The following is a 27944-nucleotide window of genomic DNA, read 5'->3' on the forward strand; positions in this document are numbered from 1 at the left end:
CTGTTTCAGATTCTGTGTCTCCCTCTTTCTGACCCTCTTCCGTTCATGCTCTGTCTCTCTCTGTCTCAAAAATAAACGTTAAAAAAAAAATTAAAAAAAAAAAGAGGTGGAAAAGAACAGAACCAGGGAGGGTGGAGGTTTGGTTTGGGCAGTCAGGCCCTGCCCCAAACTGAGATGGGGGTGGTCCCAGCCATGGGATGCCAGGGGAGGTTAGATGCCTATGCCATCATCTTGACACACTTGGTTTGGGAGGGAATAAAAGGAGAGCCTGCATTTTCACCCGCCACAAAGACAGGACTCGTAGCTGATTTAACTCGATTTGGAAAAAGTGCTGTATCATTTTCTGTACCTATGTCTTGCGGAGCAAATCATGACCCATTACATGTATTTTATAATGTTTCACTTTTGCTTTTAAAGATATATGCATTATTTTTATAATCACTATAAAAATATTGTAGAAAGAATGGTGAGAGGGTCAGCAGTAGTCAATTCAGAGAAGGTCATGGAGTTAGCTTATTGAGAAAAGAGTAAGGTAAGAAGTGGTGTCTTCAAAGGGCAGGATGGAAGCCAAATGGTGCGTGATTAAGAATGGAAAAGGAGGGGGCGCCTGGGAGGCTCAGTCGATTAAGTGTCCGACTTCGGCTCAGGTCACCAGTTCGTGGTTCATGAGTTCAAGTCCTGCGTCGGGCTCTGTGCTGACAGCTCAGAGCCTGGAGCCTGCTTCAGATTCTGTCTCCCTCTCTCTCTGCCCCTCCCCCACTTGCACTCTGTATCAAAAATGAATAAATGTTAAGAAAAAAATTAAAATAAAAAAAGGGGCGCCTGGGTGGCTCAGTCAGTTGAGCGTCCGACTTCAGCTCAGGTCACGAACTCACGAATGTGAGTTCAAGCCCCGCGTCAGGCTCTGTGCTGACAGCTCGGAGCCTGGAGCCTGCTTTGGATCCTGTGCCTCCTTGTCTCTCTGTTGCCCCCCGCCCTTTCTCCCTCTCTCTCTCTCTCTCTCTCAAAAATAAAGATTAAAAAAAAAAAAGAAAAGAATGGAAAAGGAGAGTACATGAAATCGAAGCAGTGAATATAAACTTCCTGAGAGATTTGGCAAAGGAAAGAAATAATGAATGGTAAGAACATATGCCACGCAATTCTGAATAAAGTTTATTAAATAATATGTACAGCAAATGTAGTAATTCAACACATCCATTTATCAAATCAATCCACCGCAATAAAGAAAAATAAATGAATGGAAAAATCTGTGTCTGCATAGTACATGCTCTTGGTGTGTAAATGGCAACACTTTAAATTAATTGGTTATATATAATGTCAGTTATTTTTCTTTCAGAATATAATCTTCTTTGTAGTAACTTATTCTAGCAAAAGAACTTAATACTACTGTAGATAAATAAGACAGCCAAGAAACAAAAACAAAAACAAAAAAAATCAAAACCAAAATAAAAAACCTATAACTGAGATCACAATTACCTTCTCTCCCAGAAAGAATGATTATTTAAAATTTTAACACTTTACAATGGCTATTTTTGTGCTAAAAATCTGCAGGTGAGTTATTTGGAATTCCTTCATTTAAATAAAAATGCAAAAAACTTCATGACTTCCTTATTTCACCCCCCTTCAGTTCAAATTTTTAAAATTATTTTTCTATACAAAGTAGGTACATGGGCTATACAAAGTTAAATATACATATTTACAGTCCTACTTCTTACGCATATGATTTTTTTCTTTAACTGATCCCAGAGAGACTGCAAAAGATAAGTAGTTGGGGGCTTGCCTTTACCCAGAAGCATGGCTAATATATCAAAATGTGTTGCAAGGCATGGCGCCAGTTAGTTGCACTTGCTATTAATAAACCTGTATAAATATTTCAGCATAAAAATAGGTATTTTATATTACTAAATGTTTGAGGACAAAAGAGCAGTTGGAAACTTTGTTCCTTGTTCTGTCATACATAGGAAGCTGAAGTTTGATGCAAATTTTAACATGATTTTATTAAAGACGGGCAAATTGGTGAGGCATACCTGGGTTTCTGAAGATATACAAATGCGTGAGGCTGGCATCATATGCAAATGTGGCTTTACAAATTGGTTTTATTTTCTAGCTGTATTGAAAGAGGTGTTCAAAATTACCTACTTAAGAAGCACCCCTCAAAAAGCTATTAGAATAAGGTCATTATTAATGGTTTGCATCTAAGAAAGACCAGGAAACACATTAGCCAATACGAGAATTACGTTCCAAAAATGAGTGAAATGCTGTTGTGCAAAATGCACGTGCATATGCACTTGTACTATAGTCCCTCAGAGAGTCAGACAGTGCCCTTGGATGCTGAAGTCGACCTTCCAAAACAATGAGTGTTAAAGAATATCAAAAAGGCTCTGCTCTGTCCTAGCTAAAAACAAGTGTCTCCAGGAAGAAGTAACACATTCCTCTTACCGGTCATTTACACTCCAGTGTGAAGGAGTCAGTGGCAGGTTCTTTCCTGAGGCCAAGATTTGAAAGGAGGACAGGAAGAGAATGAGGCTCTCTGATGGGGGTACGGGGGTGGACAGGTGATGGGTAGATGAATGGCAGACACAGAAGGTGGGACGGAGGCACTGAAGACAAACTCTGCCTACCTGTAAAGACTCCAGGTTTTGGGACAATGGTCCTGGGGCAATTCTGAGCTACATGCAGAGAGCCAGGATTCCTGTATACACCCTACCACCTAGAATTGCTACTCCTGTTTGTGACCTTGGATGCGTATTTGTGGGGAGGATAAGAGTGTGAAAACTCTGGAAACAGTTCCAAGAATTTCCAGCCATAAACTACCCTCAGAGGAAGGTTCTTCTAAGCAGCCTAGTTGTTCAAGAGCGAGCTCATGGAGACAGAAATACGACAATGCTTCCTAGGGTCTCTCCAGGGAAAGGTAATCTCCTCCTCCTCTCTCATACCCTTCTTCGCACATATCACAGTCTCTCTTGATTCAGTATTTGTGTGTGTGCACCTCTCCAATCACCTCTGAGTTCCTGGCGGGCAGGGAGTGGGTCATTTCTCTAGTTTTCTAAGGGGTCTAGCAGAGAGGCTGAGAAACATCCTTGAACTGGATGGAGATGTGACTGGAGCACCCCGGGTGTCACAGGGCCCTCCCTCCTCAGATGTAGCCCCGCAAAGCACAGACATCCTGGGAGTGGCGAACCACTGCCTCGCACTTCGGGCTGGGGCATGGGCACCTTCTGCTCGAAGAGAAGCCTCACTAGGGTGCATCGGGGCTCACGACCCTGGGCTACTGCACTGTGGGTGGTGCCTGAACTGCTGCTAAGGTGTGGAGCACATCCTGCTCATCAGTGGCCCCAGCATCTGGAGTATGTGAAATGATTCACTGGATGCCATCCTTGGTACCTTGTCAGAATAGGCCCATCAACCCCAAACTGCCCTGACCAAAAACAATCCAGAAAAGAAAGGTTAGCAGTGGCATTCTGCTAAATGAAACTGTGCTAAAGGTGACCACTTACAAAAGTCAGAGATATGGGAAAGAGCACACCGCAAGTGACCTCGATAACTACAGAGCTTCTTAACTTAATCACCTGGAAATACAAATATAACTATCTGACCCGGGCACCCCACTCCCACGGGCAAACCTCATGTTCTTTTCTGTCTGAACACCAGGGGCGTCAAGAGCAATGCTGCATGCGGGCTGAATGCACAGGGCATTCTGTGTTCTGCCTCCATTTCCCCACGTACCCCAGGAGTGAGGGACGTGGTCTTGGGTAGCCTGGGGGCCTCCAGGGATGGCCTCGGCAGCCCGAGCTGATCCCCAGCAGTGTTTGGAAATGGGGCTCTGGGTGGCTGGGGTGTAGAGCCTTTGGAGAATGGCTAGGGGTCTGCCTGATGCTCTGAGGGCTGCTTCCGGCTAAATGACCCCTTTTAGCAAAAGCTGGTCAAGGCTGGGGCAGCAAGAGGCATTTCTGACCTCACTGATCCTGGCCCGTGTTACAGGTCAGATTACCCAAGAGGGGGAGAGGCAGGGAAGGCTTGGAGTGGCTCCCAGAAGCAGCTAAGTAAATACAGATTTGCCTCATTCCTTTTTTCTCAGTTCAGCCTGCCTGACACTGTACGTTCACACAGGCTCAGGCTTCAGACACAACACTTCTCTGTCCCTCTCTTTTGCTTCTTACTTTATCCACTGCGTTAGTTTTCCTACGGACTCAATGTTTAAATAAAGAGACCAGTTCGTGAATTATGCTTCATCCTCCAATAAAAATAATCTCTGTGGTTTTCAATCTTCTTATAGATACAAAGGCTTTACATAGTTGCCTGGAAAAGTACCAAATTGCCTTGTCCTTCTTGAAGTACCTGTAAAAAAACACACACACGCAAAATCAGAAGACTTACTATGTGAGTTCAGAGGGGGCCCCCTGATAACAATACAGCGTATGGTTTCCAAAGCACATTTTTCCATCTTATCTCATTTAGGCTATCAAATAATGCCTGGTGGTAAACCAGGAAGGTATTCTCAGTACTCCCCTCTTTCAGATGAGGAAACTGAAGCTCAGAGAGCTTAAGTGACATTACTGAGGTCCCACAGTTTAGCAAGCATCAGAAGCAGGCTTTGAACCCAGGACTTCTAACTCCCAGCCCTCTGCTCTTTCCGATACTTCTTTTTGGAAAAAAGAGCACATTTATCTAATTTCTAAACTGTAAGATTTCTAAAAGTCCACTGGATATGGCCACACATCAAAAGGAAATTCCTCCCAGAAGCCTGTGCCTAAGCCCCAGATTGACTCCCTGTCTTTGCTTCCAACCTCTTCACGGTTCCCGCTGAGCCAGGAACACTGAGCTACCTGGGCGCAAAGCCCTTCCCCAACTGCTCTACATCCGGAACTGCTGGATCCCTAACCTAGTCCCTTCCCTTGGGATGGGTGGGGGGTGGGGACCCGGGCAGGGGTGGGGGTGGGGATGGTGGCGGATACATGCCGGGTCATTATTCCCCTCTCGCTGGCAGATATCACAATAGGGACGATTGCATCCTTTCCCCAATCGGCTTGGATATAGCTTCAGAACCCTGGTGAACACAGCATTTCAAGCAGCCACCACCAGTAGGTCGGGGCTGTTGCCCAAAGTGAAACCTCAAGCTAAAAAAAGGGTGTCAAAACTAAAGACCTCTAAAATAACTAGTTGAACCCCTAGGGAGGACGGCCAAGGAGGCTGCAAAGAACCGAGAGTACAAAGCCCAGAGATGTGCTCGTACACCTGGTTCGACCTCTCCTTACGGATGAGAAAATAGGCTTCCACTCTGAGCACCAGGCTACGTTCTAAAGCACCTGAGGGACTGAGCAACATTCCTTTACCCAGCTGCCAGGAACGCCCCCAGGAGAGAATTGGTGCTCCCCAACAGTGCCCCGTGTTCCCATAAAAAACATAAGCACTCCTGGAAGAGTTTAACAGCTAAGACATACGAGAGTCACACTCTCTGATAGGACAGCCACAGGCGGCTGAGCACTCGAAACCGGGCTATTCTGAACTGAGCTACGCTGTGACGGTATAATATACACATCGGACTCCTAAGACTTAGATATTTTACATCCTCCTTTGGCACTAACGATTTTTTATACTGATTACATGTTCAAATAATATTTTGAATGCGTTGGTTTTAATAAAATATATCGCTAAAATTGGGGCGCCTGGGTGGCTCAGTCGGTTGAGCGTCCGACTTCAGCTCAGGTCACGATCTCGCAGTCCGTGAGTTCGAGCCCCGCGTCGGGCTCTGGGCTGATGGCTCAGAGCCTGGAGCCTGCTTCCATTCTGTGTCTCCCCCTCTCTCTGCCCCTCCCCTGTTCATGCTCTGTCTCTCTCTGTCTCAAAAATAAATAAAACGTTAAAAAAAAAAATTAAAAAAAAATATATCGCTAAAATTAATTTTCGGTTTCGTTTTACTTCTTCCAATGTGGCTTCCAGAAAATTTTAAATTCCATACATGGCTTGTGTTCTGTTTCCATTGGATTGCACTTCACAGGAGTGCTGGTGGCATCTCAGATGGGGCTTCCATCTGAACAGAATAGTTCAAGGTAGTGGGGAGCCTGGGGAGGTTTCTGGGAGCCTGGGGAGGGAGGGGCAGCTTTCTAAGAGGCTGGTGAGGCCCAGGCAAATCTTTCTGGCTTCTCACATATGCCGAGGCCTTGCCATTCTCACTACCTCAGCCCTGACTGACTTCACTTTAGCAAAGATTTTCCAGAGAGATCAGGAAAGAGCTGGTCTTGGGAAGAGGATAAAGGTAAAACCCTTTGTACAAGTAAGTGTAAAACAGAGGCAAAAAGTGAGCCAGTGGTCCCCAGCAGCATGTTTGTGCCTGTGCAGAAACAACAAAGGCTATGGGAGAGAGAGGTCTAGTTCAAGTACTGGCCCCACCACTAGCTACTTGGGTGACCTGGTCTAGTTATATAACATCTTTGGGCCTCAGTTTTTGAGTCTGTGAAATGGAGGTAATTCTTATCTTGTTGTTTGTTGAGATCTTCAATAAGAAAGTACATGAAGCAAGTATCTGCTTTGTAGCAAAATCTTAAAAACGTTCATCCTTCTCCTGTAATGGTGAATCTTTTGTTTTAATTAAGCAAGCTGCTTTTTAAAAAAGGTTTTATTTATTTATTTATTGGGGTGGGGGGGCAGAGAGAGAGCACATGCGTACGAGTTGGGGAGAAGCAGAGAGAGAGGGGAAAGAGGATCCCAAGCAGGCTCCATGTGTCAGCGGGGAGACCAATGCAGGGCTCTATCTGAGAAACGTGAGATCAAGACCTGAGCTGAAATCAAGAATAGGACCTTAACTAAGTAGGTTGCTTTGACTGAAGTTATTAAAAGCCTGGGGGCACCTGGCTGGCTCAGTTCACTAGCCATCTCTCTCTCTCTCTCTCTCTCTCTCTCTCTCTCTCTCTCTCTCTCTCTCTTTTTTAATAATTTTTTTTTAAGTTTATTCATTTTTGAGAGAGAGAGAGAGAGAGACAGAGCGTGAGCAGGGGAGGGGCAGAGAGAGAGAGAGAGAGAGAGAGAGAGAGACAGAGGGAGACACAGAATCCAAAGCAGGCTTCAGGCTCTGAGCTGTCAGCACAGAGCCCAACGCGGGGCTCAAACTCACGAACCACGAGATCATGACCTGAGCTGAAGTCGGATGCTTAACTGACTAAGCCACCCAGACACCCGGTGAGCCATCTAACTCTTGATTTCATCTCGTGATCTCACGGTGTGTGAGTTCAAGCCCCGTGTTGGACTCTGTGCTGATAGCACACAGCCTGCTTGGGATTCTCTCGCTCTGCACTCCCCTCTACTTGTACTCTAAATCTCTTCAAATAAATAAATAAATATTAAAAAAAAAGTTTTTAGAAGCCTGAAGTAAATAAGGTCTTTGGAACATCTACACATATGGTTGAGTTTCATGGCTGAGACCTAGGCTCAAATTTTCTTGTGTTGTTTAAGAGTTTTAAGAGAATAAAATCTGCATATGTAGTACAGACATACACAGAATACAAAGACATACAGAACTCAACCAATTTGAAATTGCCCTTCTGTGCAGTCACTTAGGTGTATTTGGTTTTTGGGTCCAGTACCATTAGTGTCATCCACACTGTCTCCAGAGCAAGCATAAACTGGGTGGCCCAGCATTCCTGATGGAGATACAGGATCTGAGAAGGCTTTTTTCTGTGCAGAGAACATTGCCTTTTGCATGGCTCATCACTCTTAGTTACTCCTTCAATATACAACTCGTGAGAAAAACATGAGGAGATCACTTACCAACAAACCATCCATCATCACATTTTTCCATGACATCAACAATATCTCCATCTCGGAGTTCCAATTCATCATCATTCTGTGGTATATAGCTATACAATGCTTGGTAGCTAAATCTAAAAATGAAAAACATTCACTCAAACAATGATAGGATTAAATAATGAGTTTTTTAAAGCCCATGTAAGTTAAATCAGCACTTTGGTAGTGTTTCACACACATCAGTGCAGATGAAAGTATTTTACTGGCTATTTCTCTAACAGTGGAGCTTTTGGGGAGATCCATTCAGCATATAAGTAAATGAAGACTGATAGGGATGGGGAGAGCCTCTGACAAGCAAGGCTATGATCAGTCCTTTTATTTAGTTTCATTTGGTTACCAAGTATTTTGTCTAGATGCCCCCTCTTTAAAATTAACCAAGGCTTTTTTCTGAACACAGGAGAATATATGTAGATTATCAAAGATAATCAGAAGTTTCTTACTCCAGAGATAGACACTATATTCTGCTCATATACGTTGGAAAGTGTAAGGCAATTGTTGTATATGTATAAAATTGTTGTACTCATACAAGGATATAAAAAGTACATTCCAATGGCCTCACTATCTTGAGTTCCTTAATATGCTGATACATATTTTGTTAGTTGTTTTTATTTTTTTTAAGTTTTAATTTATTGTGGCACCTGGGTGGCTCAGTTGGTTAAGCATCTGACTTGGTTTCGGCTCAGGTCATGATCTCACGGTTTGTGAATCTGAGCCCTGTGCCAGGCTCTACAGCTCTCTCCCGTTCTCTCTGCCTCTTATCTGCTCACACATATTCTCTCAAAATGGATACACAAACATTAAAACAAAAGTTTTTTTTTTTTTTAATGTTTGTTTATTTTTGAAAGAGAGAGGGAGTGTGAGCATGCAAGTAGGGGAGGGGCAGAGAGAGAGAGAGAGAGAGAGAGACAGAATCCGAGGCAGGCTCCAGGCTCTGAGCTGCCAGCACAGAGCCTGATGCGGGGATCAAAGTCACAAACCATAAGATCATGACCTGAGCCGAAGAAAGACGCTTAACCTCCTGAGCCACCCAGGTGCTCCCCCACAGAAAGTTGTATTTATTCATTAAATAATGTCTACACACTAAGTAGAGCTCGAACTCATGTCCCCAAGATCAAGAGTCGCATGCTCTTCTGACTGAGCCAGCCAGGTGCCGCTCGTCAATTGTTTTTAAATGTGATGGCATTTTTCTGAAATTCTTGAACACTTTTTGCTTTCTTTCTGTCCCAGTGATGTTTGTGGTTAAGATTTTTATTTATTGTTAGTTGGCCTAAGGCCATTTGGTGTGTGCTGTTGTGTCTGTCCTAACCGCTCTCGGGAGAAGGCTGGACTATTTGTGATGAAATCCTGTAACTGCTTTGGCAACAGGGAAAAGTTTGGTTTCATTTATTCCTTTGACAAATACTTAAGAAGCATCTACTACGCACCAGTTCGCAATTCTGTGTGCTCGTTGTTCTGAAACACAAGAGTACCGGGCACAACTGTGCAAACGAGCCAACCATCTACCACTTCCAGCACCTGCCAGCAAATGCCTGTGAGAGGGCAGGCGAGACTAGAGACAAGAGGACACAGTCCCCAGGAACGACAGGTTCGTTTTCCTCTTTGCTAAACCAAAGAGACTATTTAATTTTGTGCACTTATCCAAATGTTTTGATAATTTGGTAGGTGGATCTGTCTGCCAGAGGAAGGTCTCGAATGAGGAATTAAGAAATGCAGAATGATTTCCAGTTGGTAAGCACATACATTTTTGATGTTTCCATATCTGCCTCCTGTCTCCATTCAACTTGGACTCCTTAGAATTCCTTATCCTCCTCTTAACTTCCACTGTGGCTGCCTTGCTAGCCTCAGCTCTGGGAAATAACTCCAGATATCTGCTTCTCTATCATCACCCCCAGACAGTGGAGACTGGCTGGCCAAGGTCCCACACCCTTGCTGCTTGGGTCCCCCAATCAGCTTTAATTTTGGATGGGCCTCATGCTGCTCAGGGCACTGTTCCTTTGAGTCCTTTCTCCATGTGGGCCTTCTCTGAGTTCCCCAAACACATCGTCTACCCTGAGTCTTTGCATATTGTTTTCCTCAGCTGGGAAGACCTTTTACCTCCCTGTTGTAGCTCTCAAAACCAATTGTCTTTCTTTTTTCTTTTAAAGTAATCTCTGCACTCAACATGAGACTTTAACTCATGACTTCAAGGATCAAGAGTTGTGTGCTCTACTGACTGAGCCAGCCAGGTGCCCCTCCAATTTGCCTTTCAATGCCCATTCCAAATCTCCCTTCTTCTGGGAATGGAGTTTACCCCTATATGTTTAAAACACAGGAGACATCCAATGATTTTTTTTATGAGTGGATCAACTCTATTCATTTATCTCCAGGCAGAACCAATGACTCCTTCCCCTATATTCCCACAACACTAGGATTGACTCTAGTCAGCACAGCCCTCCTTTGCCCCTGAATGGCAGTTCACTCTTCGCTGGTCTCTATCTCTCAGCAGTCTATGGCCTCCTTTATTCATCCACCCACCACCTGTTTCATGTTGGCTGATGGGAAATATGGCCCCAACTAGAAATCCTCAGAGAAGCTAGGGGCGATTTGTTCATTCCCCCAAATGGCTGCCCCAGACTTGGTCAATGAACCACTCTCTAAACCCAGGAGTCCACCAAGCATGTGATGTGAGAAAGGAAGTTTGCCAAGTATACTTACAAATCTTGTGAGGTGTGACTCCTGTCGGGGGTGACTCTTCGCTGTTGGGCTTGAGGTTGCTGAGAAATGATTAAAGATGATTTATTGTCAGAAGGGGATAACTTGTGATGAAATTCAAGGGGATGAGAAACAGTGCTGCAGTAATGAACAGATTTTTCGGCAATGTTTATGATCTCATTGCAAACTGCTTCCTGTGAGTGGCCCCGAGATATCCAGAAACCCCCATATAATAGTCAACATGGGGACAAAAAAACAACAAAAGAAAAAAAAAGAAAAAGAAAGAGAGGAAGAGATGTAACATTCCAGACGAAGCACATAAGTCCAGGGAAACAACAGAGTTGAAGATCCAGGTTAAAAAAATAGATATTCCAGTAGTGAAGTGCAGGAGGGATCCAGGCGTAAGCATGGAAAAAACAGGTAAGATACAGAAGAATTTGGGATTTAGTATGACTATTAAAAAAAACCAAAGGCAGCAGCATAAAAGCCTGTAATTAGTGAATAACTTCAAGATAGAAATGCAAGTATGTATTCCCGATCATGCACTAACCATTAACTTAATCCCACATGGAGGCAGAGTACAAATAAGGTCTCGAAATACCTCTGCTTTCTGAGAGGGAAGGGGGTGGCCTAAAATTTCCCTCTAGGACAATAGCCATGTAAATCACGGCTCTGTGAGTTAGCCAGGCATTACTCCAATTGAGACTCTAGAAGTCAGTAAGGATTCTCTTTAGAAAAGCTACAGTTCTTATTCAACAGGCATCTTACCACATAGCTCTTTTCAGATTCTGTGAGATCAGGTCCTGCTCTCAATGAATGATGAGAAGGCTGTGATCACCAAGCAAATTATAAGGGAGACATTTTAGCAGATGTCACATTGGAACGGATTCAAAATAAAAGTGTGAGCAAATACACGTACCACACCATCACACTCGATGACACCGGATACTCGTGGCCTATGGCGCTCGAGTTTCCATGACAACACGGTGGGCGCACAGGAGGAAATGCAATGTACAGAGTTAGAAGCAAGCATCCAGGCAACGGAATGGGAAGTTCGGAGCATGAGTGCAGTGAGGTGAGCATCGACAACACAGGGTCCCCAGATGGGCAGGAAAGAGACACAGAAGGGCTGTCTTATGGAACAGTTATGACCTTCCATAAAAACACACATTGGTCCTTTTGCTCTCAGCTGGCAGGCATCTATGGAAGGGCTGCTGTGCCGAAAGCCATTGACTAGAAGCCTCCTCTGGCAAAGGAGGCTCATTAAACTAACAGGTATGCCATATTGGGGTACTTATGAAAACAGAGAGAAATGCTTCTGAAAAACTCCCCGGGAGTATCTGAAGTCTCAAACAAGACTGTTCCCCTGGAAAAGTCCGCACATGACACACTCCAGTCAGGTATGAGATGAGTTCAGATATCTCACAGGGCAGGGCCTGCTTCCAGAAATAGGACTGTGTGTCCTGACACAGCTGTAGAAATGAAACCATCGCTCTTCACTCACCAGCTCAGGTACCACATGCTGACATGGAAACACAGGTGCAATGATGGCCAAGCAGACCCGTTTTTGTAAATGGGTCTCCCAGAGTATAGGCCAGGAAGAGTGTTTGGAATCATTTCTCCTAGAAAGCATTCAATTCCAAACTCTCAGAACTTTCCCTAAATAAATATTTGAAAAGCCATCTTTCTTGGAGAAACGCTCCTGGTAATGTGTGCTAATAGCAATGAGCCACAGCAGCTCCAGGGCCTTCTCAAAGGGCACTCAGAGATCTTTTACATATGGCTCACTTGATTCAGAGAGGCCCAGGGCCTCCCTTGAGGTCACACAGTGAATTAGTGGTTGACTTGTGTTCTGGATTCATCTACTGGACCTTCTCTTTCATCCTTGGACCATTTCCCATGTTATTAAGAGTGCTCACTGACACTACTTTCCATGAGTCCCACAGAAACCCTGGAGATAGGCAGAACAGGTTTTGTCATGTTGTTTGCTTTTAAAAGCCAGGAAGCTGATGCTCAGGGTGGTCAGCGCACGCCCCAATGTCCCACAGTGAGCGAGAAGTCGAGCTGCCGGGCTGCCCCGGGCACGCCACCACACTGCCCCCTCCTGCTCATCTCCACTGTAAATGGCCTCATTCTCTAGCGTGTCTTGCAGGACCAACTTCTACTCCAGACATCATTTCTATACTCCTGTCCTTCTGGAAAACCTCTTCAAGTTCTCTAACTTCTTCGAAACTGCCATCTTTTAAACCTTGGACTCTGACAGGAGTAAAGGAAGAGACAGAACTGCCAGGGGCCTTTTCACGTTCCTTCTCCCATGTCTCAGGACCCACAGACCTTTGCCAGGTGACCTTGTGTGGCTCTACTTACTACCCATCCAGCCTCTGGATCAAGGCTTTTGTGTAACCAAGGAAAGTAATGACATTTCCAAGCACTTGTTACGTGGGTTTTCAGGTGTCAGAAGAATGAAGTGTATTCTGGGTGACTAGGTGACACCCACGGGCAGATTTTGACAGAGGGAAGCTGCCTATCCCAGAGGACACGGAAGCCAAGGCTGCCACTCGATGGGATGCTGTTGGGCGCTGCTTCTCAACCTCTAGCATATGCCGGTATCACCTGGGAATCCTGTTAAAATGCAGACTCTGACTTGACACGTCTGGGGTGCATCCTGAGACTCTGTCTGTCTACTGGCGATGCCCACGATGCTGGCCCACAGATAAACTTTGGGGAGCAAGGCTGAAGAGGACCTTAATTATCCTTCACTGAAGTTCTTTGGCTACAGTGTGGCAAGACTGATCAGTCTGGGTCACACCTCATGAAAATAAAAGTTGTCATAAAAACCCAGACTTCAGCTGGTGGCCTAATCACCTCAGGTCAAATGGAGAACAAAGAGAGGATGTGGACAATCTCTTCACATGATGTCCACAGCTTACAGAAGCCCTGTAGCATCTTACAATCAACTTAATCTCAAATGAGGGACGGGCACTGATCATCAAGCAAATATTTGGTGCTTAAGAGAGGCTTGGTGAATCACATACAGTAAAAAGAACCTGATATTTTATTAGCCCTTCTTTTTGGAAAGCACTTAAAAACAAACAAAAGCTTTAAAAGCACATGGAGGTCCATCACCTCATCTGACTTTTATACTAACCCTTTGACTTGGAGAGGGTGGAAAAGGACATTTTAAGGCTCAGGGAAGTGTGAAGGTTTGCACAATGTGGCAAAGCCACTGAGGACTGAGTCCTCGGTGTCTAACTGACATTCACCACCTCCTCTCGAGCCACGTTGGGATGTCTATGATGATAGCAACCAACACCCAGCTTCTGCCCTTTGTGAAAGTAGGCACTGTCCTGTCTCTTCCTGAATACTTTCTCTGCATGTAAAAGGTACAGGGTACAGTAATTGATATGGTCCAGTCATTAACTCAAGGATCCACAGTACTAGATGGATGTTGACATAGCTAATACCTTCCTTGGTCTCAGGTCATATCCAAATCAGAGGATAATCATCATCATAGCCTTCGCATTGAGACAAAGTTAACATCTAGTACAAACTGAAGTTGTCCCCGGGAGGTAAGGATAGTTTGGTTCCTTACTCATAGTGTGTGGGATGAGGGACAAAGGCAAGATAAACATTTATCCTATTAGCTAAGATTCAATTTCTCCCTGGTTGAAATGGATTCCTTATATTTAAATCAAACATTTCAGGTAGTTGAGATGTAAACCGTTTTTCTGGGGGGTGTCGTGTGGCATGTGAATACTCAGGGGCAGTAGAGACCACTGATATTCATTGTAGGGATTTGTCCTTTACTTTGAAGGCTGTTGACCCTCAGATTTTTTTCCTTTAGGTATAGATTTTTCTTTCCCTGGCCCCATTTTCTAACTGTATACAGCTTTATGTATCTCTTTCTCTGAACCTATGCTGTCCACTATGATAGCCCATAACACTTGAGATGTGGCCAGTATGAAATGTGCTGTAAGTGTAAAAATACTTACACTTTTGAAATACTGGATTTCAAAAACTTAGCACAAAATATAGAATGCAAACTATTATCATTCATAATTACTATATTGATTATATACTATTATATCAATTAGTAATTTTATCAGTAGTTTATTACTATTTTAGATATGTTGGGTTAAATAAAAGATGTTGTTCAAATTAATTTCATTCATTCCATTGTACTACCAGAAAAGTTTAAATTATATACATGACTCATGTTATATGTCTCCTGGGCAGTGCTGCTCTGCACCCTCCCCCTACTTATTTAAGCCTAAAAGTAGACAAAGTTCTAACAAGGACCTCATCCGGGGTTAAGAATAAAGGGAGTATTATCTTAGGCCAAGTACATTTCAGACTCTTGGAGATGCGCCCCAGTTTTTCACATTTAGAAAAACAGCCATCAGCCCAATAGACACACACACACACACACACATACACACACACACACATACACACACAGGCATTCCCCACACCCCCATCCGTAAGCAGGAGTTAGTTACTGATCCAGAAACTGCTTTTCTTCCATATTTGCACACACACTCACACACTGCCCCCTGCCTTGGTCTGGAGGGCTCACTTTATTCTCCCAGAGTGAGCAATCCTGCATGCTCCCAGATAGAGCAATCCCTTCTATCTGCAGTGCACAGAAGTGCCCCAGGAATCTGACCCTGGCCTCCCTGGGGCTATTAATCCCTCTGGATCCACAGAACACCTGGCACTAACACGGGAGTTAGCAAGCATTCTCTTCCAGCTTTGGGTATGTGCCCAAGCCCTGAAGCCCCAAATAAACTGTCCGCAGGGTACAGAACAGCAGAAAGTCGTGGAGATGTGAAAGGGAGTAAGGAACTTAACCTCAGTGTGGCCTTACCCCCCTGGAAGCATCTCAGGCCCCTGCTGCCCTCCTAATACCCCTGAGTGGCTCAGAGACGGCATTCCTCAATTCACCACACACACCTATCTTCTCACCTGCCCAGACCCCACCCCACCTCTCTTTCTGGTGACCCACACTGGCCTCCCAGGAGGAGACCTGACTGGGTATGAGGAAATCTGGGTTCCAGGCTACGACACTAACTTGCTATCTTTTGAGCAAAACGTTTAGTGTCTTTGAATTTCAAGTTCTTAGTAAAATAAGAGGATTGGACATGATTTACATAAACATTCTTCTTGGCTCTAAGTTTCTAACATAAGAGTACATGTATCCTGTGAATTGAGAACCAGGGCTGGGCAGGGCTGACCTGCCTTAAGAACAGATGCACCCCACTCAAGGCCCACTGAGGACTGGGTGGAGGGCTTGTGACTGCAGCCTCCAGATGTACATGGAGAGCTTCCTTCTGGCAGCATGGGAGGTGAGGGGTTGCCCTGGACGGCGGTAGATTTGCAGCTCCCAGAACACCACAGGCAACCTGGGCCTGAGGTGTCAGAGGCCTGAATGCTTTGGGCTTCTGGTTTTCAGCTCTAGAAAACCCCCATAGGACCCTCAAAATGGGACCCCACCAAGTTCTCCTTGAGTTTATTAAGAAAAATATCCCAGCTTAGGGGCACCTGGGGGCTCAGTTGGTTGAGTGTTGGACTTTGGCTCAGGTCATGATCTGACCGTTCATGAGTTCGAGCCCTGTGTCAGGCTCTGTGCTGACAGCTCAGAGCCTGGAGCCTGCTTCTGTTTCTGTGTTTCCCTCTCTCTCTGCCCCTCCCCTGCTCACGCTCTGTCTCTCTCTCAAAAATAAACATTAAAAAAAATAAAAAAAGAAAAGAAAAATACCCCAGCTTAAATATAAAACAAATTACAATCAACCGGTTCAACTATTTACCACCTAAACACAACCCTCTTGTAGACTACTCCACAGAGAACACATTACTTCGTTGTAATCTGGATCTGATTACAACACTAAACCCAGACACTCAGCCTTGTCCTCATGGTCTGTAATGTGGTCTGTTTCTCTCCTAAAGTGATCTGAGGAGTAATAGCGAATGTGTATCCGAAGATGAAGAAATCAAAAGCTTTCCAAGAGGATGCCTTCATACTCCAGGTACGAGACAGCAGGGAGAAGCACTAACTTAGAGTGCAAATTCTCAATTTTCTAAACTCTGGGTTTGTTCACACAAAGGATTCTTCCATTTTCTACCTTCCTCTCTTCCCCCACCTCCATCTTCCTCTCTTAGGTGGAATGGGAGAAGGAGGATAAAGCAAACTTTTGTTCCTTTTCCCTGTGGCCTGGTATCATCCAACGGGTATTTTTTGAGTCGCAGTGACATGCTCTGTGCGGGGCGTGATCATCTCCATGCTATCTCATTTCATACTCTTAACAAGGCAGTCAACATTTACCTCATCTTACAAAACTAAGACCCAACATGCCTCAGTTGGTAACTGAGGAACCAGGACGTGAACCCCGGTCTCTCAGACACCAAGTCCTGTGCATTCTACGACACCCTGATTCTCTGCACTTGTGCTCTGCCTGAGGGACACATCAGAATAGCTGGAGAGGTCAGCGATCAAGGAGGTACTCCTTGAGGAGGTACCTCGGGAGGTACTGTGTAGCTACACAGGCATGAGGGTTGCTATGGATACCTACCATCTCTCCTAACACCTTTTTAGGGGTGGACTCTTCAACTTTGGGTCTTAGTTCCCTACCTTCAGGTGTTGAGATAACACCTGATTATTTTTATAACTGTGGCCAATGCCTCTCCCCTTCCTGTAAATTGTTAAAAGCCCTCTGTACATATTTAGAGATTTCCCTTCTGAGTAAAAGGAAAATGTTTCCAATTTTAGTTGGATATCTTACCACTTTTTATTTCCTTTTTGTTCTCGTAAATTGCATTACATGCTTTCCCTTCTATTTCTAATTTCCATGCTCAGAGCAGGCCTAGGTCTTTGTTCTGATCTTTCTGGGAATGCAGCTAGCTTCCATGGATTCCGAGGGAATCCGCCAAAGCATCTTTCTGCTATCAGCTGAGTAGCTCTCTCTCCTCTCCTTTCTCCAAGGCTGTTCCTGTGCTTCTCAGATGCTTTGAGGATCCACACGGCTTTCCTGAATGCTGCTTTTACTGTTGACTGGCTTCCTTCTCTTTGGGACCCAAACAAATATCACAGAAACTTTGTCACTTTTCTCAGCCCTCAGTTTTCTCATCTCATCATAAAAGGAGAACAGACGGGGGGCTCTTAGGCTGGGTAGGGGGCGGGGGGGGGGCACGGACTCCCAGGGAGCCTTCGGACGACTCAGGTGTGGATCTCCTGAAACTTGATGCAAAACTGTGTGTGCTCACTCCCCTCGTCCCCAAACTACTGTCCCAGAGTCCTCAGCTGACCTCAGATTCTCAAAGGTTCTGTGACCCAGAAAAGGTTAAGAGTCACTGGAGTACATGATCTGTAAAGGTTCTTTTTAATTCAGAAATTCTATGAGGATCTCTCACACCAATTGTAGGAACTCTTAAAAACCACAGCTGGATGCCAGTCAGCAAACAGCGTCTCCATCTTGGGAAGGCTCAATAAATATTTGATGATGCTAATGACAGATTTCCAAGATGCTCTTCTCTTTCACTGTCTTGATCACCCCAAACCTCCTTGGCCAAAATGATGCCCGATAAAATCCAAGAATTTGGTTGATGATTCTGAACTCTTGGGCATTTTCTTTGTATCTATGTCATTGTCTGCCCCCCACCCCCACCCCCGCCAAAGGGAAAACCTTTTCATTTTTCAGTTGTGAACATCTGCAGGTCTATAATAAACCCCCTCCTTAAAATTTTGGATTTGTTCTTTTTTCCCCTTTCATTTATACAGGAGTTTTAGCTAATCATAGAATATCAGTGCCAAAAACAACTTCAGTTCTCTTGTCTAAATCTTTTGTTTATGGATAAGGAAGCTCCCAGAGAAGGGAAGTGATTCATCCAAAGACACACAGCAGGCCAACAGCAGAGCTGGCCCAGAGCCCGGGGATCCCGACTTTCGACACAGCGCTCTCCTTTCTAGATTGGGGCTCTCCTAAACACCCCCCGCACTTCATCCACACCTTCCGCTGTCCAGAGACCACACACCTAATAACGAGCAACTGACTCAATGTGATTTCAGCTTGGGAGTCTACAAAGGAGTGAAAAGCCAAACCTTACACAAGTGTTCACATATCCGCACGGCTGGGGGGCAGCAGGGGTGGGGCTGGACAGGTGACTCAGGGGAAGGAAGCAGCAATGCAGGGACTTAGCACCAAACAGGGAAGTCTGACAACTGATTCACAAGGGGCACGTCACGGTGAGGAAGGGGACCGGACACAGTGTTAGGAGGTGCGGATGAAAACCTACGTGCTATACAGGAGCCCCTCCAAGCTCTGCTCCTGGCCCCTTCCCCAGAACCCCCTTCTATGTACCTGTGGACACACTAAGCCTCACTCACAGCTCCCAAAGCTCCATACCCCTGTTCACGTTCCCACCTGTGGGTCTTGGCTGGGCTATCTGCTTGCCTCGAATGACACCCTCTTGCTGTTTGCCTATTATAAACCTCCCTGTGTTTTAAGCCCCAGATGAAATGCCACATTTCTTACAAAGTCTATCAGACTGGCACCTTCCCTCTCCAGTTGCTTACTATTTCTCCTCATCTTGAATTTTCAGGGTGAACTACTTGACTCTCCTTTCCTGTCTGCATCATAATTATTTGTGAACATGTCTTATCCCCCACCAATGGAGATCCTACATTCCTTTCACTGGAGTCAGTCACTTGTTAATCTTTTCTTTCACTCAACAAATATTTATTGAATGCCTTCCACATATCAGGAACCATGATCCCTGACCTTAGGGCGCTAACACTCTAATGGTGACACAGACAAGCAAAGGTAAGAATACAACAGAGCTGAGAAGTACCCCCTAAAGTCTGGTGCAGGGGCTATGGAAGCAGAAAGTCAGAGCACTTAATCCAGTTTTACAGGGGCTGGGAGAAGTTGTTAGGAAAGATTTCCTGGAAGATGTAACATCTAAGTGGAGAAGTGAAGGACAGGTGGGAATTATCCACACAAACAAGCAGGAAGGTTTTGGAAGGTGAAGCTGGCTTGCTGTCTAAATGGCCAGATCACATGAGGCCTTGAAAGCCTGTGAAGGAGGACACTTTCCTGAGAGCAACGGGAAGCACTTGATGACGGTTATCCCTCTCTGTTTCCTGCAGCATTAGCAAAGTGCCTGGAACATCCTAGATACTTGAGTGAAAGAATAAATGATCATAGCATTTCGGAATGTCTTTTCACTTAAGTTACTCAGCTAAACCCCCTCACTTATTGGCCACATACTCAACCAAGCTTCCTAACAACTATAATAAAAGTGAACTTTTGGTTCAGTTCCCCCAAGGAGAACAGCGACTGACAATTTTCCCGATCACACACACTGGCCTGCAATGCATTTATCCCAATAAGTGACACAGCCTGAGGCCACAGCAAGCTGGCAGGCCACCAAAGGACAGTTGTCCCTGAAGTCCTTTCCATCTTTAGCTCTGTCATGCAAAGAGGGCCTCAAGGGGCAGGGAGCTTCTGCAGGTCCCCCTTTCCCGAGTGGCTGGCTCCGGGTCCCAGTCATATGAGGGGAAAGCACAGGGGTTGGGTGGGAGGTGTGTGGGCAGGAGCCCTTTTCACACAACTCCTCCAACTCTCAGAGGGAACAAGGCCAGGGCCCCGGGGCTGTGCACACCCGTGGGCAAGGGGCTGGCCCTGGAAGAGCAGGAGGAAGGGAGGGGACAGGAAGTGGTACACTTGGGGTCTGGAGGCCCACCAAGAAAGGAAAACCAATTTTCAACAGGCCTGTCTTTCCATGTTGCCAGCTACCACCCCCAACTCCCATCCTCCATTAGGAAGTGGGAAGTATGCATCCCTAAACTCGCCCAGAGCCCCGGCACTACGTGCACTTCCTGGACGTGCTGAGTCCTGGAATTGGGCTGTGCTGGTGACTCAGGCTGACAACAACGAGGTCTCTAGGCACTGTGGGCTGACTTAAGAACGTTTACAGAATTGTTACCATGTCAGAGACATTAAATTCTTCCCAACTAGTCCCTTCACTATCTCTCCCTAACCAACTGTTCTTTCCTTAACAGGACACACCCTTTTCTCCCTCCTAGAACACACCTTCCAGGAGCCCCTGCTCTACCAGGCAAGGCCTTCCCCGGGTATTGCTATTTTCCCTGGGCCCCACGCTCAGAGGTGGAAAAACAATCTACTTTATGGAGCTTTCCCACATACCAGGCACTTCACTTACCTCATCTAATCCTTACAACTACCCTATGAGGGAGGGACTACTTTCGCTCCTGCTTCGCACATGAGAAAACAGTGGCTCGCTGGCGAGAGGCTAAGCCTGATTATTCATCACTATTCCACACTGCTCTTCCCGTGGCAAGATCTTCCACTCCTAACCGTCAGACTGGAGCTGGAGGTCTGGCCTGGTCTGTGTCTCAGGCCTCTGTCCTCCTGTGGCCTCTGAGCCTACCTCTGTTACTGCGGTCATGATGCGGCTATGTCTGCCAATCTCACTGGAACACGGGTTCCTCCAGAGCAGGAAGGCACTGACCCCTGAACCCTGCCCTAGTACAGGATGGTGTCTACAGGTCTCGAATAAATATTTGTTGAGTGAATAAATGAAACTTTAGAGAAAAACTAGGGTGGCGGGTCTGAGGATCAAGCATGGTCTACTGTGGGCACTGTACATGGTAAATAATAAATGGGACTTAAGAATTCCATCTGATACTAAAGGCATTCTAGAATGTTCTCAATTCCAGAAGCAGCTCTAGACCACCCAAAATGGATAGCTGACCGCATTCTGTTCCCACCCCATGTACTTGGCACTTCACACTCATTACTTCATGAAGTGCCCTCTCAGCCACACTAGGAGGTAGAGCATCATCTCCATTTTATAGGTGAGGCTCAGAGAGGGCAAGGGACTCCCAGGCATAGACGGTAAGAGGTGAATGGGCATTCAACCCCAGCTACTTTGGAGAAGTTTTCCAAAGTCTTTGACTTCTGGGGTATTGAACAGCATAGCCAAAACTAGAATCATGCTCTAATTGCCAAGTTTACCCCCAGCCCCACCCTCCCATTTTCAGCCCTCAAACACCCTAAGGCCACTGTGGTCCTTGAAATCTTTGCAGCTGACCCAGAGAGAAACTGGGCCAGTCCCATAAAAACCTGGTGTGTCCGTTCAAGGACCCTATATCTGCCTCCCAGGGCCCCTGCTCTGGTCCCCAGAACCAAAACGCACTTGTGCACCAGGACACAAAAGCCCTGTGCTCCCACACAAACACGAGACAGGACGCAGACCTGACGCAGCTGAGCACTGGCAGAGCGCCATGGGTTATGGAAACAAAGTGCGTCTCACACAAAACCAAACCACACGGAGCCAAACTGAAGCCTGGTGTTCTCAGCTGTGTTAGAGCAAATCGAGGAAAGTCTCCAAGGCCTGAATGGGCATGAGGAAGGTCTTCCTTCTCACGGGCTTTTGCACCGGGCCCAGAGGCGCCCAAGATGGGAGCAACTTCTAAGTCACCTCAAGAGGCCAGAGTGCAGACCGTCCTTCGCCTCCAACTGTCCCCAGCCTGACACCTTAGTCGATGACCCCTGCGTTCCCTCCTGGGTAATATTTTTGCTCCCAAGGCAAGCACAGGGCTCTCACCGGCATCCACTGGGCCGCGGGTGAGACGTCCAGCCCCCCTTGCACCTGAGACGCCAAGGCACACACGGTCATGCTGCAGGCCTACCTGGCTCACAGCACTCCCAGCAGCCCTCCTCTCAGCCTGCTCGCCACCTCTACGCGGCTCTGTCTGCTCAGCCTCCCTTCCCGGAAAAGGGCTACCCAGGGGCTTGCTGGGCCGGCTCTCCTCGGGGACGTGGAGATCTGAGAGTCTCTGTTCCGCGCTCAGGCACCTGACCACGTCTGAAGGTCGCAAGCAGCTCTTCTTAGAGATCTTGGGTGCTCCAGGGCATCTGTCACCTGCCTCCCGCTCTGCTCTCCTCTCACACTGTCCACGCTCTTCTCGCCTCAGCTGCCGCTTACCCTGGCTGCTAAAGGCGTCGCTGAGCTCGGAGATGACCCTATCAGAGCTCCCCGGCAGCGGCCGTGAGAAGCTTTCCGGGCGGACACCTGAGGGTGGCACGTGGATACCACTGTCCCCGTTGATGTGCAGGGAGGCCGGGGCACCGGGCACCAGGGAGGAGGCTTTGTGGGGGGGAGGCAGGGCCAGTGGGGACGTCAGGGAACGTGGGGTGGAACGATCTGCCCAGCTCGAACGGGGCAGGCTGAGAGACAGGGAGGGCCCGGGCCTTGCCCACGAGGCGAGGTGGTCAGTGTTGTAGACAGAAGTCTCCGGCAGAGGAGGCAAGGGTGGGGTCAGGGCCAGAGACCGCCTGCCTGGGACCCCTACAGTCAGCGAAATCCATTCAGAGGTGACGGCGTGCATCTCAGGGGACAGGGCTCGGTGGGGGTGGGGCAGAGATGAGGGGGCCGGCATGAGGAGTTGGCTGTGACCGGGGGACTTGAAAAGAAAAGGAGAGAGAGGAGAAACAAAGGAAAGAAGCAAAAGGTACAAGTGTCAGCATAAAGAAGAAAGGAAAACAATCACCAGGGATATACAAAAGAGGAATGAAATGGAGAGGATGAGGACACTCTGGTGTCCCCCCAATGAAATCGTTTGGTGCGACTGGAGAGAAAGCAGAATGTGGGTGCACGCGTGTGTGTGCATGGTGTGTGCAGGTAGTGGAGGAGAGGTGAAGCCAGTGGTATGGACGTGGAGAAAGGGGCCTGTCAGGCCACTTACAGATGGTGCTGGCCCGGTTTGCAGAGTCAGACTTTCAAAGGGACACATTCGAAGCTTCCCACCCCACCCCGCACCGCCCCACCCCTTCTACAACTGACCCACAACACCACAAAGGGCAAAAAAGGTGCCCTGCCACTTCTTTGGGCTTTTATTCTCTCCAGAGTTCTCAGCAAAGAGCCTTCCAGAGAGGAGGATGAGTAGTGGAGTTGTCTCGTTCTACAGTCGTGCTTGGCTACACCCCAGTGAAAAATCTCGCCGAGCTCCTCGTATTATCACAAAGCAGAATGGCCTGTGCCAACCCCACACCCTCTCTCCACGAGATCTCAGGATATGGATCTCGTTGTGCAGAAAGCCCTGGGTCAGCCCGTCTCATTCTTTCTGCCAAGAACCATCCCTGGGGTCAGTGACGGGCAGGTGGAAGAGGAGGAAATAATGAGAGGATGACAGAAAAGAGGCACCATCCAATTGTCATCCCGGGTCCAGTCACGCCTCTGCCACCCTCCTTACAACTGACCACGGTGGTGTGGTCAGTGTCCTCCACAGGAAGTCACTCTACCTTGCCTCTTCTGAACCCAAGGCCCTCATTCTTTCTTGGCTTTGGGAAAGTAGGGATGGATTTGGAACACTTCATGTTTTTTAAAACAAGTTTGTTCATAACGTTTAGGGATGCAAACATCTTATTATGCTTATAAACCTACTTCCTTTCAGCCCAGTGTAGCGATGCTATATGTTCCTTTCCCAGCCTGGTTCTTGCTTGCAAAGAATACTCTGGATCTAGTCTTTATGTCTGAGGATGAGAACATGCAATTCTCTCTTTGAATCTTTGTCTTCTGCAGGCCAGCCTTGGCCAGTAAGATGATGAAGAGAAGCATGCTGGGTCATGGTATGTATGGGACACTGGTGGTCCCCAGACAGCCAGCTTCACCCAGGGTAGGATGCTCCCATACAGCGTTTTGGACCAACTGATAAAGACTCTTATGTCTCTTGCCCCAATCATCTTACTCTCAGGGCAATCACCTTAAGCTCTTTCTTTTCCCCCAAATAAGCGTGCTCCCTCCAAGTTCTTGAAAAATGTCATTTGTATGCACGAAAACAAACCCTGGTGTGTGTTCTCTGCATTACTGCACACGGTTCTTAATCACAGCGTGGAAGAACCACCCCGGGAGGCTGTGTGCCATCGGCACTGTATCTGTCATGAGTGTGAAAACCAGTGACGAGAGGCTTAGGTACCTGCGGGCTCGCGGTGGCACTACGACTTGGGGAGGAGGAGAAAGGCAGGTCGATGTAATCCACGGGGTTTTTCACCAGTGGCCGCTTGATCACGTCCACATAGGTGATGGGGAAGATGCCTTGCCGGGACGTCCCTGGGATCCTCCCTTCGTACCAGTTCTCATCCACCTGTCGGAGCAGTGCAATCCTCTCACCCTGTAAGACACGGCGAGGCAAGGGTCCTTGTCCCAGCATGCCTTGGCATGCCTGAGGCCCCCGCCTGCACCCTGGGCCATGCTTCATCAGTTATCACAGACTTTGTTCAGAGAAACCTTCCTTGCTAGACCCGGACGAAACCAGGATCATCGAGATGGGGATGCTTAACAGCAGGAGAGCTACCTGGAGGCTGGGAAGTCAAGCTCGGTCTTGAAATATTTCAGATTCATTCCCCCGAGCGAATAGCCAAACGTATGGTTTTTGCCTCATTTAACACAAAACCGATACCCAACTTTCTCTAAGGCAAAGGTTTTGGAGGGTTATCTTTTTCCTTCCTTTTTATAACTTTAATTTCCCCTGTATCATTATAGAAAAGTTAAAACACAAACATTAAGCAGAACATAATCGTTGCCCATAAAATGATCACTCAGGGAAAACCACTGTTCATATTTTGATAGATGATGTATTTCAGAGATTTAATTCCATGCATGTGAATTAGACTTGCACATATTTTTTGCTGTTGTTACAAAAATGGAGTCTGCGCTGTATTTCCCTTTTCCAACCTTCTACATACAGTAAACCTCCTTTCTCAAGGAATATAATTCTACATTTTTAATGGTTTTGCAGCAGCAGCTGAAGGGCCCACTGCAGGCTATCCTGTTGTACATACATATGACGACCTAATTACTGGTTCCCCCATATTGGGCATTTAGGGTGCTTCCAGTGCCTCTCTTTTCCACAAGGCAGCTCATCTCTTTTGTTGTTACTGCTTTGTTTGTTTGTTTGTTTGTTTTATTTTTTAAGTACATTGAAGCCCAGCACAGAGCCCAATGCGGGGCTTAAACTCACAAGTATGGGATTAAGACCTGAGCTGAGACCAAGAGTCAGACGCTTCAGTGACAGAGACATCCAGGCACCCTTAGTTCATCTTTTTCTAAGGCGTGTGTTGATTTCCCTCTATACTCAATAAAATCAGTAACTAGTAACTGTAGCAATCCAGAGAGTTCTGACACGTGAAGAGAGCATCTGATCCTTGGGAAAGACGGCATCCATGCATCGCTTACTTGTCTGAAAATGAGCGCGCCGAGCTCCTCGAGGGCAGTGAGGAGAACCCCGCCATCTCCTATTCATTGAACACTGACCAGCTGCTGTGTGCCGCTCCGGGGGCTTCACAGAGCCTTTTAAAACAGCTACAGAAGAGGCCCCTCTATGTTCATTCTACATATGAGCAAATGGCAGCTTTAACTCCCCAAAAGTTGCACGGCTGATAACCCGTTAACTTTTGACTTCAAAGTATTTCAAACTTCTCTTGGTGTCAAAGGACTTGCTCTTCTCTACGAGGGCGATGTTAATATAGTGTGAAACCTAGTCACCAACACTTACCATGTCATTCGGTGCTCAATAAATATTGATTGAAGAGGTCTAAGATTCCAGAAATACTGCCGTTAGTCAATGAACTTAATGTAATTAACCCGTGACAGAGACTGGGGTTTATTTTTTAAATTCCTCGCCTCAGAAAATTCTCCAGTTGCCTTTAATGCAATCCTTGATGGGGCACATCTCCTAGGCATAGCGAAGGCACCACCAGGCTATATTTAGCTGTGACGCCACTTCCCCACCAAAACCTGGCCATCCAACAGAGCCCCAGAGCCGAGAGGAGAGGGCGCCTACCTTTCTGAAGGACATTTCTACTTGTGTATCACCATTAAAGTTGAACTTAGCAATGGCTTCTCCGTATTCCAAAACCTGCACTGGTGCCAACTTCTTGGGCTGAGCCTTCTCAGCAGGAGGAAGAAGCTGAGAAAGGGAGAGAGGCAGAGAAGAAGGAAAAGAGCAGAAAGCGGGGGAGGAGAGGAAGGGAGGAAACAAAACACAAGGTCTTGGTAAGTAAGTGGTGGTTTGGGCACGACGGGGCTCTTCCCCGGAAAGAGGAGCTACAGTACCTCGATGTAGGTGCGCGGGAAGATCCCCACCCGGCCGTGATGCTCTCCTTCGTACCAGTTCTGATCAATCTGCTTATAGATGTAAACAATGTCCCCCTTCTGCAGAGGAAGCTCCCTGTCGACAGAGGGTCATGGCATTTTAGCAGATGTTTCAAAATGTGGAAGATGAAGACACTACAGTTTTTAGCAAAAGGAGACTTCGAGTGAGGTCAAAGGAGACAGATGATAGAAGAGGGGGCTCCATATTTGGAAGTGAGAACCCCACTCTTCGGGAAATTACATCTCTTTTGGCATCTTTCCAGTTTTCTGTGGGACGGATGTAAACTTTTTTTTTTTTTTTAAGATTTTATTTTTAAGTAAATCTCTACCCCCAACGTGAGGCTCGAACTCATAACGCTGAGATCAAGAGTTGCATGCTCTACCGACTGAACCAGCCAGGCACACTGAAAGGCTTTTTGAATTAAGAAAAAAAAGGACTTTGATCTTTTTCCATTTGCATCAAACCAACAGCGTGGGAAGAAAGTCTCTGACTGCAGTTTGGAGGGGGGGTGCCTACTCTGCAGTGTGCCAGGAAGTCCCACGGTTATGCGACGGGTGCTGGCTCAACAACGAGGGCACATCTGGAAGACTTTACACAAAGTCAGCAGTGTGCTGAATGCAGGAACAAGGCAGACTTTGTGGGTCTCGCACTGGTAGACAAGATTCTAATCCTGAGGAGGCCCGTGAAGGGGACTTGGGGCATTTGTCTCCATAAGAAAGAATGTCTTTGGCCAATTTTTTGCTATAGCTCTCCTCGCCAGTGCTCTGAATTCCCTCCTCTCTTCACTCCCCAATCATGGGACACATGGGTGTGCGACACGCTCAGCATATCCACTCCTGCTGGAGATCTCTATGCCCCCTGCTTGGCCTCCCTAAGTGATTTGCAGCTGGAGATGGCCCCACTGGTAAACAAGGAGGAGGATAGCTTGCGGAGGGCTGAGAGGTCTACAGTCATGGCCAAAGGTGATGTACCATGGGGTGCTTGGGGCTGCCATCCTTCCTGCATTGGGGACCACATGCCCATGTCCCAAAGAACCACATGGCAAGGTCTGGTGGTAACAAGGCTTGAGAAACAGTAATATGATATACTTCAGATCTTTTCCAGAGTGTCACCACATGTATTAGTACAGTAGAGGCTCAGAGAAGTCCTGTGGGTAAGAAATCTGTTTAACTTCGTTGAGTTGAGCACTCCTACAGAACACTTTTTTAAGTAACATACTGTGGAGAAAAGTAGAACCCAGTGATTAAAGATGTTTAGAAGACTCAAGTCAATGGATATG

General features: G+C 46.6%; 1 protein-coding gene across 20 annotated transcripts in view; it reads right to left on the reverse strand.

The window, feature by feature from the left end:
- Window positions 1–1139: 1139 nt before the first annotated feature.
- Window positions 1140–27944, reverse strand: part of SORBS1 (sorbin and SH3 domain containing 1) — a 232478-nt gene continuing 205673 nt past the window's right edge. For 16 of the 20 annotated variants that reach the window (XM_047825223.1, XM_047825222.1, XM_047825217.1 and 13 more), the window contains 6 exons: window positions 26626–26740; window positions 26354–26479; window positions 24488–24682; window positions 10495–10553; window positions 7765–7877; window positions 1140–4338 (listed from right to left, as the gene is read on the reverse strand). In XM_047825223.1, coding sequence (XP_047681179.1) covers window positions 4271–4338; window positions 7765–7877; window positions 10495–10553; window positions 24488–24682; window positions 26354–26479; window positions 26626–26740 — 676 coding nt within the window. In that variant the 3' untranslated portion in view covers window positions 1140–4270. Of the gene's footprint in view, window positions 4339–7764; window positions 7878–10494; window positions 10554–11259; window positions 11320–22201; window positions 22976–24487; window positions 24683–26353; window positions 26480–26625; window positions 26741–27944 lie in introns of all 20 variants that reach the window. The other 4 variants (XM_047825212.1, XM_047825211.1, XM_047825209.1 and 1 more) reach the window with 2 other exon arrangements.

This window comes from Prionailurus viverrinus, chromosome D2 (genome assembly GCF_022837055.1).
Source record: "Prionailurus viverrinus isolate Anna chromosome D2, UM_Priviv_1.0, whole genome shotgun sequence".
NCBI lineage: Eukaryota > Metazoa > Chordata > Mammalia > Carnivora > Felidae > Prionailurus > Prionailurus viverrinus.